At 38.3% G+C, this 15,132-nt stretch overlaps 2 protein-coding genes across 5 annotated transcripts; both read right to left on the bottom strand.

Annotated features, from left to right (window-relative positions):
• Positions 1–4,354: 4,354 nt before the first annotated feature.
• On the bottom strand, positions 4,355–9,237 carry LOC112290184 (casein kinase II subunit alpha-2). Of its 4 annotated transcripts, none has more exons than XM_090250145.1 (12): positions 9,089–9,237; positions 8,503–8,724; positions 7,557–7,686; positions 6,957–7,151; positions 6,570–6,727; positions 6,081–6,171; positions 5,888–5,953; positions 5,661–5,743; positions 5,417–5,480; positions 5,190–5,258; positions 4,936–5,015; positions 4,355–4,630 (listed from the first exon to the last, which is right to left on the bottom strand). In XM_090250145.1, the coding sequence occupies exons 2-11, from the start codon at positions 8,586–8,588 to the stop codon at positions 4,956–4,958; spliced, it is 1,002 nt and encodes a 333-aa protein (XP_090106271.1). In that variant the 5' UTR covers positions 8,589–8,724; positions 9,089–9,237; the 3' UTR covers positions 4,355–4,630; positions 4,936–4,955. The 4 variants fall into 4 exon arrangements, with proteins under 4 accessions (XP_090106271.1, XP_024391987.1, XP_024392005.1 ...); XM_024536219.3 differs by having other exon boundaries at positions 8,503–8,714; XM_024536237.3 differs by having other exon boundaries at positions 8,503–8,714; positions 9,150–9,237.
• A 958-nt stretch (positions 9,238–10,195) lies between these two features.
• Positions 10,196–14,573, bottom strand: LOC112280286 (uncharacterized). The gene is made up of 10 exons (XM_024515615.3): positions 13,520–14,573; positions 13,191–13,325; positions 12,515–12,904; positions 12,163–12,277; positions 11,890–11,961; positions 11,549–11,613; positions 11,240–11,312; positions 10,841–10,989; positions 10,587–10,670; positions 10,196–10,443 (listed from the first exon to the last, which is right to left on the bottom strand). The coding sequence occupies exons 1-10, from the start codon at positions 13,838–13,840 to the stop codon at positions 10,354–10,356; spliced, it is 1,494 nt and encodes a 497-aa protein (XP_024371383.1). The 5' UTR covers positions 13,841–14,573; the 3' UTR covers positions 10,196–10,353.
• Between the last annotated feature and the right edge of the window lie 559 nt (positions 14,574–15,132).

Genomic DNA, 15,132 nt, shown 5'->3' with positions numbered 1-15,132 from the left:
CATCCATTTTCATCCAACCATGACCTCACACTTTCGTCTTTTATGGATGAACGTACCCCATCATCTTCATCATCATCATGAGAAAGTAAAAGCCACATTGCGAATATTCTTTTGTTCCCAACTCAAAAAACACTTTAATTCTTCTGGTACCATTCTGTTTGCATGAATGAAGAAGGAGGATGGGGCGGATAATTGTTCTTTTTTGTTTTTTTATGAAAATTTGTGTGGTATTGTGCTCTCCTTTGCCAAATATGGGGTTTGTCAGAGCACATGGGGGACTGAGGAAAGCATTGCTCATGCAACAACGTTAAATGTGCACTCATTCAATATTGTAATATTAGAAAGTCCCAGTCATTATCATCACCTTCCCACCCCTCTCCTTCAATTCTTCCTTCCTTTACCCCTTACAATGGTACAGTGCCAATATATCACTCTCACACCACCCATAGTATAATAAAAGAGTGGCATAGTGTGGTTTTTAGCTATGCTTCCCAACACATGAAAAATGTCACATTCTCCAGTAATGTAAAATAAAATAAAATATCACACTTCCACATCCATTTCCCCATGCAACACGGAGAAATCTTCACACTGCTCCATTCACCACCTCAATTGGCACCCTAGAAACCTCAAGGGCTGATGCACAGAAATGGAAAAAAGAGGTAGTGTTGGAATTTTGCGTTTTTCAAACACAACAATAATGGTGAAAAGGCTCTTTTCAAAAATTTGCCCACCCCAATCATCAAAGTTGCATGTGGGCAAGTGTCATGTTCAGCAAAGAAAAGGGGCACCCATTCCAAGTGCCAGAATTTGTCACTCTCTCTCTATCTATCTCTCTATATATAGAACAGTCATTGTGGGATTCCAGCCCTGCTTATCACATGGACCAGAAGGGTGCAGAATCCACCTCTCACTTTGCCGTAATGGCACACAAAACAAGGCACAACCCATGTACTAGTTTGTCTTTGTTGCCCTAAAAATTTTGTTTTTTTAATCCTATATTAATTTGATTCTTTGCTTTACATCTTGTGCTGAGTTTGTGGAGGTGGGGGGCTCAGGCTATCTAGTAGTAGTAGTACTGCTACTACTAGAAGACCTATTGAGAGACTTGTACTGCTCATGGACCACACATGACCATCACAAGTGGTATCATAGATAACAATAAAACATTGAATGGACTAAACCCAAACTCTATCCAACACTACCCTGTGTTGGATGAATGCATGGGGATGAATGTGGGTGCGATTTCGGGATCAATGTTGATTCATCCGTTGAATGCAAATATTGCCCAGTTGCATGAAAACTTAGCTTTGTCCTCCACATGGCAAGGGCTATTAATCATTCTACTAATAACAATTTTAATGGGCTTTTTTCCATGAGTGTGGTGCACTTCTAATTGTCACATATGGCATGTACTTTAAAACAATTAGACACAATAGGAGCAATATTTGAATTACAATATATATATATATATATATAAAGTTCTTGGATTTCATTAATTCTATTACTTTGTTTTTTATGTATAATACATACATAACAATATTAATGGAGTAATGTACACATTATGCTTCCTTCAAACACTATCAAAAATAATCACATTTTACAGATGAAACCATTAATTAGATTAAATAGAAAATTTTGAAAATAATAAAAATAATAAAATAATAAAAAATCACTTCTTATTACTTTAGAGATTGTAATCAATTATAATTTACAGAGAAGAAAAATAAAATAAAAGGAAAATAATTTAAAAGAAGTCACTAGAGATCATGAAATAGGTATAAAAATGTAATGAAAAATTCATGTGTATCATTTAGTGCAAATATTTACATCTAAAATTAGTATACACACACACACATACATATATATATATATATATATATGTGTGTGTGTGTGTGTGTGTGTGTGTAAGAAATCTCTGTATATTTATTGTGTTATAAATAAATTACATGAGCTATGGATATTATAACAGAAATTAAAATACAGAATATTAATGTACCATGTTACAAAAGTATGAAAGCACTTTAAATTCTTAAATAGCTACAGTTCACAAGTGGCTTTTCAATATTTTTCTTCCACTAGTACGTCTTCTACGGTAGATTTATTTTGAAAATGTTCTCTTATTCTGATTTCATAATATAAAATTAATTCGTTTTTTTTGTAATTAGAGAAATCCTTGAAGATGTTCTAGAAGGATTTAAAAATCTCAACATGCCACTTTCATACAAAACTGTCATGCATGTCTTTTTTTATTTTAATTTATTTTTTTATTTTCCTTCTTCTTCTTCTTCTTCTTCTTTTCTTTTTAAATTATTTTTTCAAACATAATACGACAGCTGTCTTTGCATTATAAATACTTAAATAAAATTTAAAAAATGATAGTTAATAAATTCTGTGAATTTAATTCATACACAATATTATCAAAAACATGTTCTTCTTGAAAAGCACTTTCAGAGCTTGACACATTTTTCTTACTTTCTTGTTGTGACATAAATTTCTGTGGATAAAAGTATTCAAGACTGAACAATTTCTTCATGTTAAAAAATATTTTTGTATAAACAATCAACGTTCCAATCCTTCTTTTTTTTTTTTTTTTTTTTTTTTTTTTGGGTGCTTGGAACAAAATATGCACATGACTGAAGAGATAATAAACAATTGAATTGTAACTTCATTACTCTTATCATTGGACAAACTTTTCACCTTTGCATGTTTCAATTTCCTCGTCCTGATGGTATGAATTTTTAATACTTTTACATATTTAAAAAGTAGTATATACGCCATGGAAAATAAATCCTAGAATCTCATTCATCACATCAACAGATATTTCACTACATTTGTTGTTAAACAAACATCATGATAAAAGCATGTCCATAATCGTCTAGAAAATTGAATGCTATGTTCCATAAGTTGCACATTATTGCAAAGATTTAATGCCATCATTACATGGAAACAACCGTTATTGCAAAAATAAGTCTAGTGGGGGGGATCTATTTCTCACCTGTCGCTTAAAAACAGTAACCCTGAAATAAACGGCTCATGAAACATGAAACATTTATGAGGGCAGATTCTTCCCTTAATTTAGGGTTCACGCCCTAAATCCAACACCTAGTTTCTTTAGCTATGGTGCCCACAGATTGATGTGTGATAAGACAAAGATTAGAGCAGATCTACGCCCTGAAAAACTGAGACACAGTCTTCTCTGCTTTGGAGGGCAGCCTTGTGTTAAGAAAAGCAATGAACTGTTGTTGGGTTGGCCGCAGCAGGCAACCGGCGAATTCAAACCAACACTTGGCTTCAGATCCAGATCTTAAGCTAGGATTCTACAAAATATAGGTATTATTCACTCTATTACATGAAACAACATTCTTAATAAGTGTTCCGTTTATCGTCTAATCTGGGTAATTTACCTCCATTCCAGACAGATCTGCTGCAGGCAAAATATAGCCTTTCAATGATGTTGAATATGGGAAGACCACCTGGGGAAGCTGATTCAGGTGATGAATTTACGAGCACCCCCGGATTTGAAACCCCTTGTGGTTGTTAGCTTATTATGGAAGTTTGTTTGTTTTAAAGATCCAAATCATTGCGATCTGCGTGCAGTGAGTTTATCGCTTCTGGAAAACAGGGTCGGCGCTGAATTTTAGTTGTGGCGTTGGTCTTGTGAATGGTTCAGCATTGCCATTAAAGGCAGAAAAAGAGCGTGTTGATATTCCCAGTTGCGTCTTCTGTTGGAAGATGCCCCCTTACTATATGACAAGTGGGGTTTTGCATTGGATGTAAAGACCTTCGGGATTCGTCTCCTTCCTTCATTCTATCTGTTTCAGTAAGTTTACGATCGGTAAAAGGGTCGGAGGGTGGAAGACAGAATTAGAGTTATACCTCTGGAAGGAATCAGGTGATGTATTAACACAAAAAGATACAACACGGACGAGGAAGTTTAGGAAATCTAATGCAATTGTGTGTAGAAGCAAGCCAGACATTCCCGTACAGTTCGTCATTTCTCCGACGATGTCAATACTAGTAGAGCTTCATTTGTATTCAATGATCAGAATCTCCCAAGAACCATCACAGTCTACGTTGTAGTTTTTTTTTTTTTTTTTTTTTTTTTTTTAAAGACAAGGCCTCATGGCAATCCTAGTTTTTAGTGCTCAAGTCTTCGGAGCGATGAATACATACTCCCGTCATTAGTATGCGTGTAAAAAGGAATACATGTAAGCATCGCTGAGAACTAAAACTTTCAGTGAATATTGAAAAAAAGGGATATTCGCCTAAAAAGGGCGATTCAAGTCCCCTACAGTTACGGGAATATAATGGCATCTGAATAAATAAAGGGACAATATGTGACCTTCGAAACTTAAAATGAAATGAAGCATCAATTTGAAATCTGTCTTTCCTTCACAAGCAACAGGTCGCCTTAAAGAGAAACAAGTTTTCAGGTTGAAGTACAACAAGAAAATGATAGAGAGCATGGTTGCTTTTGCTCTCCAAGCATAAATCCTAAGTCCAATGAATGCAGTTACAAAGCATACCCATGCACTTAAGGCTTAATTGCAACAGAAACTAATTTTTTATCACAAAGCGCTTCCCACTGTCTGACGGTCAGGTGAGACGCAATCAAGAGAAAAACCACCTGCGTGAAAGGGTCAAGATGAGGTAAATTTCATTCAGAAAGGTGTTAGTGAGGCTTCAAGAAAGCAATAATAATCTACTCCTCACATGGAAGCGACCACAATTCAAGGAAGGTATGCACTGCGTGTGTTTTTGTAACCTAGGGAGGATCCACGATTATCAGAGAACAGAAACTGCCAGGAAATGATCAAACAGAACACATTTCATTTTTATAATATTCTACACATCGCAGGATTGTGCTTTTAAAAGACGTCATACGACAACAACATCACACCAGGATCTCCACATGTGTCTAGAGTTGCTTACTTGGGTTTTGGCCTTTCTTATCAAACATTACGACGGTTGCTGACCTCCGACACTCTCACGGGGTAAAAATATGGATGTGCCTGCAAGAGAAGAACCCTAAATTTAAGGACTGACATAGAGGAAAGCCCTCAACATCCTATTGGACTGAGTCTTGGACAAATGACAAAGGTCACTCCAAACAAATTATAATAAGCTCTGCTTCAAGATTCATTGCACATTATCACCACATCATGGAGTAGAGGCTAAACACATACCATGGCCTCCCTGGCCGTCAGCCTGTCTTGGTGGTCGTAGCGTAAAAGCTTATCCAAGAAATCCACAGCCTGAGGATATTAAACGAAGGCGAGTGCATCAATATAAATAAAACTTGACATACGATAATAACAACACAATGATATGCAAAAAGAATATGTGAAGAAAGAAGCAGATAATCAATGACGTGCTGAACAACCACATTTTCAAATCCATCTACAACGCATACCTCTGGTACAACCAAGTGCTGATTATCAGCATTGATAAATTTCGACCAAGGTTTCCTGTTATTTCTGATGGGACCAACAATGTACCGGTGAGAAAAGTCTACGGGCAATTGAACATCTCTTACCATTGAGTCAACGAGTCATTCAGTACAGCTGCAAGGTTATGACAACATCTATACTGCAACTTTGACTTTACATGCACTAAAATAAAAACCTTCTGGTTTGCCCATAGGCCTGAACACAAACCTGCCAACCAACGCTTCGAGATGGGGATCTAGTTCCAGTCGGTATTTGTTCAAATATGAATTTAACTCATCTGTACCCAGCACCTGATTTCAGGTAACAACAAAGATTAGATTTAGAACGAAGATTTAAACATGGCCTTGAGAAACACAGGAGGAGAAACGATTCAGAAAAATTACGAATGAGCAGTGACTGATTGAAGGCTGATAGTAAATGAGATTTCCGAGCACCTTGGCAATCTTCACAAGCTGATCATAATTGTCATGTCCATAAAAGAATGGCTCCTTCCGAAAGATCTGCAACCACGCAATCTCTTCAGCATAACGAGAAGTACTTCAGAATGAAAAAATCGCAGATACACATCATGGGAAAACTGTAAATAACGAAAGATTAGTGTTAAAATAAACTGCGAGGATACGTTACCATGCCAGCAAACATGCATCCCAAGCTCCACATATCAAGGGAGTAGTCATAATCTTGGAGATCCACCAGCAACTCAGGGCCCTTGAAGTATCTATTTCCCAAAACCAAAACAAGTTTTAAATGGCAAGAAAAAAACAGCATGAAGTTGACAACGCATTCAGAGTACCTACTGGAGCATGAAAGAAATAAGTAATAATAAAAATTAATTGAGGTATTCAGCTGATATTATACATTCACCCTAGTATTCACAAAAAAGCTACTCAACACTACACTTAATACAACTTCCGTCACATGAATGTTGGCATCAAAATAAAAGGTTCATTTCAATTCGACAATAATCCACTCGCAACAAAAATTCACTTGCTTCATGGAGCGAAATTCAGACGAGCAAATTAATAATAATCCACAGTAACCACTACATTCTATGATACGATTTCTTGAAATGAATCCCTCGTTAAGACAGTGCCACGAGAAGCCTTTAGAACTTACCTGGAGGCAACACGCACATTATATTCTTTGCCAGGGTGATAGAACTCAGCGAGTCCCCAATCAATCAGTCTCAGCTTTCGTTGCTCGTGGTCAATCATTACATTGTGTGGCTTCACATCCCTGTGCATGATCCCTTGAGAATGGCAGTAGTCCAAAGCCTGCAGTGATAAAGCCATCAATAATCCAAAATTGAAGGGTAAAGTAGAAAACCGAACTTCATTTCCTTTCTATTCGTTTTTTTTATTGGCGGTGGTGGGGAGGATAGAGAAAAGGCAAAAAAGTTAAAAAGATAAAAATGAATATAGATAGCAAGTCACACTCAGAAACGTGAGTCTCCAATCTGTGTCGACCCAAGCTTTAAGAAAAAAGATGAAAAAAATTACTCACCTTGAGTAGCTCATGAATGTAGTAACGAATGTCAAAGTCTGTCAGTGTAGGGTAGAGCACTTTGAAATCCGTGTTGTTCACATACTCAAATATAAGACTGGGTGTCTTTGATTGCTGATCTCGAACGATGTCCAAAAGCTTCACAATATTGGGACCCCCACAGAGGTTTTGCAGGATCTTGATTTCTCTTTTGATCTGTCGAAGTCCCCACATGTGATGTCAACTCACACATGTTTCACCATTAGAAGATAGCAAAATATATTTTAAGACACCACATTCATCACAATATCTATAGTCACTGCAGCTAACTAAGAAATACGCTGGTTTCAGCAACAGCATGATCCACTAAAGTATTCATTTCAACTTCACTGTCTGAATGCTGTCATACCAAAACGCGAAAAAATAGTAAAAAAAAACTACGGTATCAAGTGTGACTTGATGGAATCTCACAGTTGAATGAGAACGTTAACAATAGAAACCACCGACAGCCACTTTGTCGTAAAGCTTGCCCAAGAAATTGCTGGAAAACCATAAACGACTGGCTCTATCAAGGATGCAAAATGCATCAGATGAAGAATGTTGGGTACCGAAGCTTGGTACCTTTTTTTTCTTCACTGGCTTCAAAATCTTAATAACGCAACGCTCACTGTTCACGGCGTGAACACCTTCAAAAACCTCACTGTATTTCCCCCGCCCTACTTTACGTATCACCTCGTAATCGTCTTGGTCTCTGGAAGCCAGTAAAAATGATCAGAGCAGCAGCAACAGATACATGCAGTTCTCTTGTAAAAAGTTACTCAACTATAAAGGGCCATTCTGTAAAGAGACATCAGACAGAATCTGAGTGAGACTTAAGTGATCCAATGACATAGACACTCTGGATCGCAATAACGACCTTCGCATTCACAATAAGTTGAATTCCTCAATAATTCATGAACCTACGATGCACGATGTTTACTGTCTGTGCAAAGGACATAACACTGCGAAGGCAGCAATTTACTCTCAGTAAAAGAGACGAGAGCAAATAAAAGCACTTGACATCAAACAACAATGCTAATAAAGAGATACTCGAATCATTGATTTATACAACATAATAATAATCTTTTTATATTCACTTAATTTGGAGTTCACAGATTAGTAGATCAAGAGCTAACATGAGAGAAATTGAGAGCTGAAGTTTCTTGTCAAGTTGGCTAAAGATTAAGGCGAAAATGGGGCTGCAAGAGAATAATAATAAAAAAAGAGACAAAACCACATCCTAGTGTTCTATCACTATCAGAAGAACTGTTAAAGAGAAAACCTAAGAGTTTGACAGATATATTTGAGTCAATATATAACTAACAGAAGTCTGCCGAGCTTGCTCCATTCAAACGTCCCGCAACAATTCAGAATAGGCCCAGGATGCACGTCGCATGAAACAGAGGTGAATTTCATCTATGTAAATTTGAATTCCTACACGAAAGAGCTTCGTCAAGTAGAGACATCCCTAAGAGACCTAGGGAAACGGAATCATAAATGCAGCGAGGAAGATAGTAACGGAGCATACCCCCATTGAACGGTAAGAGCCTCGTAATCCCAATAATCTTTCGGCCGCTGAACATTCACATCCGTGTAAACTCGGGCCTTGGACATAACACCTGGCCGTCGGACCGATTTCCCAATCTTCTGCGCCAGATTGACGAACAGGTAGGGACGCTGGGAAAATCCCCTTCAAAAGACCTCCGAATCCTCTCTCCCACTCTCTCCTCCCGAATCTTCCTGCCACAGGCTCCCAATACCAGCAGAGATATATGTCTCGCTTACTCAACCCACAAAAAAAAAAAAAAAAAAAAAAAAAAAAAAAAAAAAAAAACGCCGCGTTCTCACAAACCACCGAATCTAGCCAGGAATGGCATTGATCCTGCTCCGCAACACCTCTGTTCTTAGTTCAAGCGAATCCCACCTTTCTCAAACCAAACCCTATTCCCATTAACCACCAACACCTCGGGACCCTTGAAAGATCCCGTTCAAAATCTTCACCTCATCCCACACACTTTCTCGGCAAACACTGGATCTCACAACTTTCACGACCCCACTCCCGACTCAGCCACCGCAACCAACGGTCTCATTTACTCAAATCTCCACCGATTTACCTCAATTCGGGACCAAAAACAGTGGTTCAGGGTGCAAAAGAAAGAGGGGCCGACGACGAACCGATTGAACTCCACAAATGGTGGTAACCTAGGCCACAAATCCGGCCCCAATGAGTGAGAGAAGCTGGATCAGAACCAAAACGGGGGGGGGGGGGGCATGAAGGAATGGGTTCGAGCGGAAGAATGAACGCCGGTGCCATTCTAGGGCTTCGGGTGGAATGTAGATGAATGAAAATCACTCTTTATGGATGATAACACGATGCGATTTATTTCATTCGTTCTCTTATGTCTAATCTTTTTGCTTTTTTGAAAGCCTTTCTAACACTTGGCAGTTGGGATTTCCATGCCCAAGTTCTAAAAGTTAAACCCATTAATTGCTTTTTGTGGGTCACCTTCCTCGCCATGCAGTACTTTTATTAAAGTGATATTAAAAGGGATACATTTTCCCTTTCAGAAAAAAGGTTGTTTATTGAAACCTTGGGAGCATTCTTTTTGTAAACATGGGCTTGGAACTGAATCTAAGCAACCTCTTAAAAGTGGAAGTTTTTTGAAAAAATATTCTTTTTGCATTTAGGGTTTGATTTTTATTGTTACTTAGAGTGACGAGTTTGTATATTTTTTTTAGAATGTTCAAGATATTTTACTCAATTCATGATGCAACATAAGATGAAGTGTGCAATATTGTTATCATAATTGTGAATATTTAATTCACATTCTTGTTTAATTAAGTTTTGAATATCATTCATTTGTAAATTAATAATATTAGTAGAGAGGATAAAAATGACATGAAAGAAAGAAATATATACTTGCATAATACATTATTTGTCCTTAAATTGTTATTGGATAGTGTATTATCTACAAGTTTAAATTGACAAAATCTCAAATTAATTGCATTTAGCAACATTTATCTTCAGTAATATTTTTGTTGTTTTTAAGTTACAAAAAAGAAGAAGAAGAAAAAAAATATCATAATCAGAATTTATTATTACAAATCACCAAAACATATGACTTAAATTAATCAAATACCAATGTCCATGCTTGTTGAAACAACCATAATTTTTAAAAAGAGTTACAAATAGAGCCTTAAAAGAAGAAAAAAAGGGCACAGAATACAAAGGAATCCACCTTCTTTTGAGGAGATATATTAAATATAACTACACAACAACCCATCAAATCTACAAGTTTTGCAAAACTATGATTAATATTTTTAAAGGACAATCTGATTTTTACCACATGAACCTGTTTCCAGTGTGCACAGTTTGCCATCACCTTACAGTTGCAAACCTATCTTCATACAGGTACCTTGATATTGAGGGATTTACTGTTAAGTCATCACATCTATTTTCTTTGTATGCCTGCACAATGTTAGGAACACCAATCCGAACTTATGAATACCAAAACTGAAACTGATGATTTCCATTTTTTGTTGGAAGTGAAGAATGCTGGTTTTTTAGTTTTCTTTTTTTCTTTTTTCTTTTGTTGAGAAAGCATATTTTACCTGGTGGGCGTCATTGAAAATTTCTTGCCGTAGCCGAGGTTTACAGGATCTGAATTGTGCTCTTTGCTCTGTCAGAAACTCTTTCTGAAGCAGAGAACAATGACCCAGTTGAAGATTTGCAGAAAAAAGTGTGAATGATCGATTAAAGATGCAAAAATTAACTGGTGGAACAAAAGGATAATATATATATATATATATATATATATATATATATATATATATATATATATATATATATATATATATGAACTAACCGGTAGTTTGTCTCTATGGAAGCGGCCATTAATGATGTCCTTGCTGAAAGTTGCCATAGCTTCAGGTTGAAGTGGTCCGCTGTTTCGAAAACGAGGTGGCACCTCATTTCCAGGTGCCAGTGGCCCGGAGATTACATTTCTCTCTGAAACTGTATGAATCAACGAAGAGAATAGAGTTAGACTTATCAACGCTACCTTTGAAACAAATGGTGTTGAAATGATGTTGTAACTTGACCTCAGGATTTTCAAATCTGGACTCGTATATGTGCAGGTAAATTTCATGCTGGCGGCGAAATGCAGCGTGATAGAACAAGGAGAGATCATTGTGCAACAATATAGTCCTTCGGAGCAGTACCTTCTGATCCAAACAGCTTTTATATATGTAATTAGATTGCTCACCAGGATGATATTGAACACCATCTATTATTTTAATGCTCGGCCTGAATGCGTCTTTTGTTTTGCAAACACAAAGCTGCACACTTGAATCACACCAGTAGTTGAATGTTTCACTTGCGATGGCAGATGAATAAGCAGGAAGCAAATAATTAGCAGTGCCTTTCATGCTCTTATCCAGGAGACAATTTTACAGCCCTTGAATAAGGTTTCAGAATGTTAACGAGCTGGAACACATTCATAATCCAGATTCGAATCACTCTTGTTAGGGTTTGTGCTTCACTTGCTGTTCGACTCAACGGACTGGGTACTTACACAGCTTGAAGTGAGATGGTCTATGTGCCCAGTAGGAATAATGCGCCTCCTGGACCTGTCTCTGCCTGCATCCACATGTGAACATCACCAATAAAAGGAGTCAGCCAAACTCATTCATAATTGAAACAACCATATGAATGCTGGGACACAAGTGAAGAAATCAGCAAAGGCACATGTCCTTCAAACAAATACACACAATCACTTTGTATCGCAAAGGATATATCAAAAGTGGAGGTTCTCATTGTTGACAAAGCACAAAAAAAAATCGCAGTTCCGCTGTGACTAAACAAGAGCCAATTCAAATTCAAGGTTGTTTTTTATTTTTTATTTTTATTTAATACCGTCAGCGTAAGTGGGATTGCTACTCGTCGCACACGGAACTTGATTCTTCCTTGTTCCTGAAGTAAGTTGTCCTGTGCATTTCAATGACAGAGATTTCAAGCGGTTGAAGAAATCTTTCTCTACATCGATTAGGCTTGAGGCCTAATTAGATAGCTGCCTGAAAATCACAGCACTGGTTGTTTCAACACGAGCTTTTGAAACTGGAACTTGAAAGTTGATGGGAAAAGTTCCAGCACTTGGTGTAATTTCCTGCTTCATATACCACGAAATACCTTCATCACTACTTTGAGGTGTCGTGCATGAGAGGTCCACGTGAGGAAGCTCGCAGGTGATGCCATGAGGTGGATGTTGTTTCTCGTAAAGTGGGTTATTCCTTCTAAGATCTCTCTGCAGAAGACTGCAAAAATTAGTAGCCAGTGTTGAAGGAGGAGTTCATTGAGTTGCCAATTATTCTTCAAGCAACAGACACAGTACAGAACAAAATCACGAGTTCTTCTCACATCCACTAGACAGAGGAATGTTTCAATTGGAGAGGGTGGCTGAACTAATAGGATGATGAAATACAGCGTTGCGGCTGAAAATGCTTCATCAAAGAATGACATAAGGAGTCAAGAGCAAACTCACAGGCGGTAAGTTTTGTGTTGTCTCAAAAGCAGGAACAGAATTCCAAACGTGTACATATTTCGGTGACTTATGATAACACTTGTTCATGCAAACGTGTTTTCGTGACGATCTCCAACCCGACCGGGTTGGGTAAAACTCTGGAATGTATCGAATTGTTGATCGGAAAGGACTTTCCTCGGTTGTTTTACGCTGAGAACATCCTGGGTACACCACAATTTGGCTTCGGAAGGGCTTCTCGAAGTCTCCTTCAAGTGGAGCATTACTACTAACAGAAGGTCTCCAATCTTTCTCGACGTAGTTCTTTTCACCATTACACTTCACGGATGACCGCCAGTTATATGATCTTCCACATTGATGACCATCTGGATTATATGCTTTACTGGTCCTCCACTGCAACATCAACAGACCCAACAACATGATTTAGGTCACGGTGCTGTGAGGTCGATACATGCACTCGATCAACTTGCCTTGAAACCAGTCACTCTCTCTGAACTCGACGAAGCCAATCTATATGAAGTTTTCCTAATACAGCATAAGAAAGTCAAAATGAATATGGACACTTACTCCTCAATGCCACGTCGTACGTATTGAACGGGAACTTAAAACACAATTTCCTAATTACTCCATGTTTATTCTATAACTAATATATTTGTAATTGACAGGAAGACGGGCCAACCTCGGGTTTCGGCTCACAGATAGCAGTATCTCCGAAGTTGTCATGGCAAAATTTCCCTTGGTGTACAGAAGATTTAAAAAGCTCCTGGTAACTGTGTTCATGATGTATTGGCACTTTATGATTGGATGGCCTCCACTGTAATACACAACACAAAACGCAGTTCAGCACAATAACCCACTTGGTGAGAAGCCATTACGACTTAAATTCAGAATTGGAATGGGTGTAATTAGAGAGACAGCAGAAAGCTTCCTGACCAAGAGAACCCTGGCATGAAACAGAAACTCAGGATTCAGAAACTGCAGGAGATTGGCGCAATCGAAAATCCATACCGGTTGCTCCTGACAATCGAATGTGTCCAGGAATGTTTCAGTGCCGCATTTGTCCGGTGGCGCCCCTCCAGGAGGCTTTGGAGGTATTGGCTTTGATCCTGGAGGAAATGGCCTTGGTTTAGGGTATCCAGGTTTCTCCATTTTGAAATCCAGGCAATGCCCTGGTGATGAAGCAGCGTGAATATCTCTGTATTCCGTCTGAGAGATCCTACGAACAGCATTCTGTTTAGGGCACCCGGGTGGGCATGTTATCGGCCTTGGTCCTACACATTTTGATGCCTTACATCTCGTGTCCATGCACTCACCTCCTTCGGTCTTCATCGTGCCCAGCACCTCATCACACAACCCTCACAACCAAATTTGTCCTAAATACTGAATCATTCCATGTGCAGTTTCTTCGAGGTCACATCCTGCGTTGTGGGTTGTGTAACTCCTTCCAGAATGTGTAACTTGTTCCAGGTCATGATCTCAGGCATCCTGAATTGGTCGTGAATTCACACAATGCTTCACCCACTTTTCAAGCAACTGCAGGCCTTCCAGAGCAAGGAAATGGCTTCTGCTTCTTCTTCTTCTTTTGTCAATTGCAAACACATTGCACTCTGTTACGATCTGTGAAGTAAAACGAAATCATCCTTCATGTAAAGCACGACACACGAATAGATGGCAGTGGACAAAAAAATTCACGTAATCAACAGCTGTTGAGAAAAACCCAACGATCCAACTTTCTGTTAATTTTCACAAAAAAAAAATTCTAGGTCATCCCCTCAGATGTATCTCGGGAGTGCCGCTACACAGGCTTGTCAGAAAACTTGAAGAACCTCGGGAAGGGGGGTGAGTCCATGCAGAATGGCGAGAGCTCGACCGACATGAAGAAGCAAGTCCTTCGATAGAGTGAGAAAGTCGATCAAAGATGTGATTTTTGGGTACCATCTTCTCGTTTCCATGCAGTACAAAACGACAGATCTGATCCGCATCTATCTAACGAAAACAATCTCTTCAGAAATCTTTGTTAACTTGAAGAATACAGAAATGGTCAAACTAACAGGCATGTTCAGACTAAAAAACACGAGTAGATCACATGGTGAACAAACTGTAAATACATATATATATATATATATATATAGTTTAAAAGATGAATCGGATGACCACCACGAAAACTGAGTCCCACGAATCCACCCATGTGTTAAGAAGATCCTCACTGGTAAGCCAGTTAAAACCTCCTAAATCTACCAGTTATGTTGGTTCAATTGAAATCTCAATCGTTTTGCGAAAAACTCCATGATTCGTGAATGAAACTAACTTGCAAAAATAAGAAAACCTTGGGAGCTGCAGGATTGGAAAGGGCACCGGCAGCAACATCCATTTTGTCGGTTGAGAATAATAATGCTGCTGTAGTTTTGACAAGGCAGAAAACATGCAGAATTGAAACGTGTGAATTTGTTTTGCCTTGGATTATTTGTTGTTGTTTTTTGTTGTTCATCGGTGTTTTGCCAATTCACAGAAGTTAGTTCTCATGTGAACTGACATCATCTGGTTTCTGTCGCTTTGTTTTTGATTCTATATCCAGAGAACGGAAATGGTAAAATACGTTGTTCTATTTTCATTCTCCTGCA

This window comes from Physcomitrium patens, chromosome 1 (assembly GCF_059467195.1).
Source record: "Physcomitrium patens ecotype Gransden chromosome 1, ASM5946719v1, whole genome shotgun sequence".
NCBI lineage: Eukaryota > Viridiplantae > Streptophyta > Bryopsida > Funariales > Funariaceae > Physcomitrium > Physcomitrium patens.
This window is presented reverse-complemented; position numbering and strand designations above follow the sequence as displayed.